General features: G+C 46.4%; 1 protein-coding gene across 3 annotated transcripts in view; it reads left to right on the plus strand.

Annotated features, from left to right (window-relative positions):
* LOC103471971 (NACHT, LRR and PYD domains-containing protein 12-like) overlaps positions 1-5,310 on the plus strand; it is a 13,211-nt gene that overhangs the window by 3,616 nt on the left and 4,285 nt on the right. For all 3 annotated transcript variants that reach the window (XM_008421299.2, XM_017304577.1, XM_008421310.2), the window contains 5 exons: positions 1,398-1,684; positions 1,764-1,853; positions 2,428-4,267; positions 4,401-4,574; positions 4,749-4,922. In XM_008421299.2, the coding sequence (XP_008419521.1) occupies positions 1,429-1,684; positions 1,764-1,853; positions 2,428-4,267; positions 4,401-4,574; positions 4,749-4,922 (2,534 nt within the window). In that variant the 5' untranslated portion in view covers positions 1,398-1,428. The remainder of the gene's footprint in view (positions 1-1,397; positions 1,685-1,763; positions 1,854-2,427; positions 4,268-4,400; positions 4,575-4,748; positions 4,923-5,310) is intronic.

The raw sequence follows: 5,310 nt of genomic DNA on the forward strand, positions 1-5,310 counted from the left end.
ATTTAATGAATTAAGGAAAATAATTACCAACATATTCACTTAATATGTTGACCACTTAACAAGTCAGTCAGCAGCAGCTCTAACCCACGTCCCTCATGAGTGAAATTAAAGCTGCAGTATTTTATATAAACATTTTTTACACATATTTGTTAAAACTGTCATCATGTTGTGACAGTATGATATGAGAGGTAATCTGTAAAAAATCTATTTCCTCTGCCTTCTCTCAGTGCTAGAAACAACCAATCAGAGGCAGGAGAGTTATAGTGCTGTCAATCACAATCTCATGTGGTGCTGCTCATCCTTCCCCCTTGATTTGTGCTATTCTGCAGCTAGCATAGCACAGAGCTGTGCTATGCTAGCTGCGCTAACACTACAGCTCTACTCATAACCATTAGTCCCGCTAACGCTAATGTGCTTATCATTACAGTATTTAGCTGAAGTTAGCACTAGATTTGAGGTGCTAACTTCAAATCAAATTATATTTTCATTTGAAAGACCTTGATGTTGACATTATAACTTACATGTTCTACATATTTACGTTCTGAAATATTGTATCTATATTGTTCTCTGCTGCCCAAGTTTAATCTTTTTCCTGTGTTTCTTGTTTTAAATAGTTATTAAAGGAGAGAGAGGAGAGAAAGCAGAACTGCTGCATAACCAACCAACCAGGTTTATTTATAGCATAACAGCAACAAAGCAGTTCAAAGTGCTTCACATCATAAAAACATAAAAAACTAAAGTTATAGAACCAACTATTGTCCAGCGTCGTCGTTACACGTCAAAATGTGGATTCATGTTTCAAAAGCAGCTCTAACTCGGTTTTTGCTAAAGGAGCTCAGTGTTTCGGATGTTTTGCAGTTTTGGTGGGAGTTTGTTCCAGATCTGTGGTGCATAGAAGATGAATGTTGCTTCTCCGCCATTGGTTCTGGTTCTGGATGCACAACGGAACCAGAAGACCTGAGAAGTCTGGAATGCCTCCAGCCACTTCAAAATAAGAGCATGAATATTAATGTCAGACTAATTCAATAAGTAAAACTTCAACACAGATGTTGAAGTTTTACTTATTAGTGACTGTGAGTCATCAGGTGCTGTGAAGTAACAAAACTTAACTTTAAGTTAAGTTTTGTTAACTTAAAGTTAACAAAACTTTAAGTTTTGTTAACTTTAAGTTAACAAAACTTAAAGTTAACAAAACATCCGAGTTAATTAGCTCTTTTGGATAAACTGGAAAAATACATCTAGGGGAAGCTAAGTGTGCTAAATGTTTCAAAGTTAGTAAAAGCGCTAAGCTAAAAATTGGCTCTGCTAGTAGCGGATGCACACCACTGACTATGAGTCAGGGTCAGGGTGGACGATGGAGAAAGTTTCCTGACGTTTCCTTACCGTTTCACCGTTAGAGGAGACGCCTGAGTCGGTGCAGCGTCCAGGATGACGCCTGAGGACTTGCTGAACATTCTGGAGGACTTGGGAGACGACGAGTTCATTAAGTTCAAGTGGCTCCTGCAGCAGAGCAGCCATCTTTCCCCAGCCATGAGAAAGAGCCGCCTGCAGGCAGCGACCAGGCAGGACGCAGTGGACCTGCTGGTCCAGAGCGCCGGCCATTCTGGACCTGCAGCCCTCATCAGCCAGGTGTTACTGAAGATTAACAGGAAAGACCTGCAGCAGGCGCTGTGTGGCCCAGGAGGTGAGTCCAGACAGGATCCTCTTCCTGCAGCCGGACTGATAAAGCAGCTGAACGTGATCCATAACTGTCTGTCTTTCAGGGAACGGTCACGATGCTGGGGGAACGCTGCACCACACAGGACGCTCGGGTCCTCCGCCTCTGGCTCAAAGCAAAGCTCCTGGGTTCATCGGTGCGTAAAGAAGCCGTAATGTCGGAGTTCATCATGTTTTGTGCTCTTTCATCATTGGGCCGCTGAAATTGTTGATATTTGTTACTGGAGTTAATAAAATGTAATGAAAAACTGGAAGAACCAGGACGGACAGATCTAAGCGACATTGGAGGCAGAGGAGGGAGAAACTGGGACCAATAGCAACGCTGGACGGTCTCCATGGCAACACTCATAGTTTATATAAGCATTTATGGCTCAAGTCAAATTTATGACCACTTTCCTAGTTGATGAGACCGAGTGACTCTCAGAAAGGACAGTTAGCATAAGAGCTAATCGCTTAGCTTTGCTGTTTATTTGGAGTTAAATCAAATGGTGCAGCGCCACAAACATGATGAGTTCAATGGACCAAAGATGGCTCCTCTCATTGATGGGCCGGTCTCAGATTTAACCAAACATCCAGACGTTTCAGCAATAAAAGGAAACGTGTTAGTTACATCCACTGGTGCCATGGAATACAACTCAACAGCCACATCCTGCAGCTATTCCTGGTTGATTTTCCCACATTTCAGCCTAACGCTGTTTTCCTGTTGCACAGATGTGGTGGTTGGGGCTCCTGAGCCGCATCCCATCGCTTTCTACCAGCAGATGCTTCAGTCGAACTTCCAGGACAAGTTCATGTGTGCAGAGGAGGGCTGGGCAGAGGACAAGCAGCGTCTGGTTGACGTCTACACGGAGGTCTACGTGGCTGCCGGGCGGGACGTCCACATCAACACGCAGCACGAGGTCAGGCAGATCGAGAATGTGTTGAAGCCAGCCGGGGAAACGGCAGTGAAACCCAGAGACATGTTCAGTCACCCTTCAGGAGAGTACCAGCCCATAAAAACGGTTCTGACCAATGGGATAGCAGGGATTGGGAAAACTTTCCTTGTGCAGAAGTTTGTGCTGGACTGGGCTGAACGCCGATCCAATCAAGACGTGGATCTGATTTTCCCCTTCACCTTCCGCCAGCTGAATCCACTGAGAGCAGAAAGACTCAGTTTAGCTCAGCTCATCCACGAATGCATCCCAGAAACTGTAGACATCAGAGAGGAGGCTCTGAATTACATCTTTAAAGCGCTGCAGTCTTCTGGAAACAGCAACTTTGACAAAAGTAGATTTAAACTTCTGTTTGTGTTTGACGGACTGGACGAGAGCCGGCTTCACCTGGATCTTCACGTCGACGACGTCCGATCTGTCGACCCGACAAAGACGAACACGGCCGACGTTCTGCTGAGGAACCTCATCAGCGGGAAACTGCTACGCTCTGCTCGGATCTGGATAACATCGCGGCCGGCGGCAGCCAATCAGATCCCTGGGCGGTTCGTCAGCAGCGTGAACGAGGTCAGAGGGTTCACCGACCTCCAGAAGGAGACGTACTTCAGGAAAAGATTCAGAGGAGAAGAGCAGGCCGAGCAGATCGTCGCCCACATCCAGGCGTCCCGGAGCCTCCACATCATGTGCCACATCCCCGTCTTCTGCTGGATCGCAGCTACGGTCCTGGAGGACGTGTTGAAGACCCGAGGAACCGCAGAGCTACCCAACAGCCTGACGGACATGTACACAGAGTTCCTGGTGTTCCAGATCCACCACACTAAACAGAAATACGGCTCCCAGACGTCTCTTCACTACATCAGATCTTTGGCTAAACTAGCTTACCAGCAGCTGGAGAAGGGCAACCTGATCTTCTACAAGAAGGATCTGATAGAGAGCAATGTGGACTTCAAAGAAGCCTCAGTTTGCTCCGGCGTGTTCACAGAGATCTTCAAGGAGGTGCGTGGCAGGAAGGGCAAAGACCAGATGTTTAGCTTCGTCCATCTGAGCGTTCAGGAGTTTCTGGCTGCTCTTTATGTCAGGATGTCTCCTAGCAACAGCAGCAAAATATCATTTTTCACGCAACGATCAATGAAAAACCTCCAACTCATATTAAACCAAACATCTTCAAAGAAGATCCACAGGATTTACATCAACAAGGCCTTGCAGTCTCCAAACGGTCACCTGGACTTGTTCCTCCGCTTCTTCCTGGGTCTTTCTCTGAGCAGCAACCAGGATAAACTGAAGGAGCTGCTGAACCTGACAGTCTGCAGCTTGGAAACCAAACAGAAAACTGTTCAGTACATCAAGAAGAAGATCACTGAGAATGTGTCTGTAGAGAAAAGCCTCAACCTGTTCCACTGCCTGAACGAGCTGAACGACCGTTCTCTGGTGGAGGACATCCAGCGCTACCTGAGCTCAGGACGTCTCTCTGCAGACCAGCTGTCTCCAGCTCAGTGGTCCGCTCTGGTCTTTATCCTGCTGTCCACTGAAGACCTGGACGTGTTTGAGTTGCAGAAGTACTCGACGTCAGAGGAGGGTTTTCTGAAGCTGCTGCCGGTGGTCAAAGCTTCCAGCAGAGCTCTGTAGGTGCACAGAAAGCTTCATTACACATCGTTTTACAAACGTACACTTCTACCATGATACTGACTGGTAGTTCAATTACTGTGAACTTTGATATGGAAGCAAATCACAGAGTTTTTGTTTTTCTTCCTTCAGGCTGAGTGAATGTAATCTGACAGAGAGAAGCTGTGAGGCTCTCGGCTTGTTGCTCATTTCTGAGTCGTCTGGTCTCAAAGATTTGGACCTGAGCAAAAATAACCTGCAGGATTCAGGAGTGAAGCTGCTGCTGGCTGGGATGCAGAGCCCTTTGTGTAAAGTCCAGGTGCTCCGGTAAGATCCAGGCTTCAGTCACACAGCGGCTTCCCTAAGTATTCATACACCTTCAACTTTTCCGCATTTGGTCACATTACAATCTTTTTGTAGGATAAACCTGCTTTAAGTTCTGGCTGGATAAAAAATAAATATAAATTTCCCAGATAAAGATCCTAAACTAGAGTCCAACAGGTTGTCCTGGACAGGCATCACAGGGAAAAGCTGCCAGGAGTTTTCATCGGCCGTCGGCTCAACGTTCTGCTGTCTGACGGTTCTGGACCTGAGCAGCAACGAGCTGCAGGACTCAGGAGTGAAGCTGCTCTGTGCGGCGCTGCTGCTTCCGCACTGCACTCTGGAAACCCTCAGGTCAGACCCAGGGACCTGTCAGCAGGTCGATTCTCGATCCACTGCTAGCCAACGCGCCGTGCTATCTGTCAAATGAATATTACATATTATGTCTAGATATTCCACCAGCTTTCACTACAAAGCAACTTGTAAAGTGAGACCAACATTCAGCTTCAGCATAAAAAGAAATATTGATGTGACTGAAATATCAAAAACTTTCCAGTGAAAAAATGATGGAAATTGTTAAAATGGTGCACAGAAAAGTTTTTTCCTCAGAAGAGAAGTTGAGCTTTGCTTCCTGTTCTCTGCAGCAGCTGCAAGGCAGTTAAGATTTTCCTGAAGATGTTTGACACCGGTCCAGGAGTATCGGTTGGTTCTGGAGGTCCAGGAGTATCGGTTGGTTCTGGAG

Source organism: Poecilia reticulata, linkage group LG1 (assembly GCF_000633615.1).
Source record: "Poecilia reticulata strain Guanapo linkage group LG1, Guppy_female_1.0+MT, whole genome shotgun sequence".
Classification (NCBI taxonomy): domain Eukaryota; kingdom Metazoa; phylum Chordata; class Actinopteri; order Cyprinodontiformes; family Poeciliidae; genus Poecilia; species Poecilia reticulata.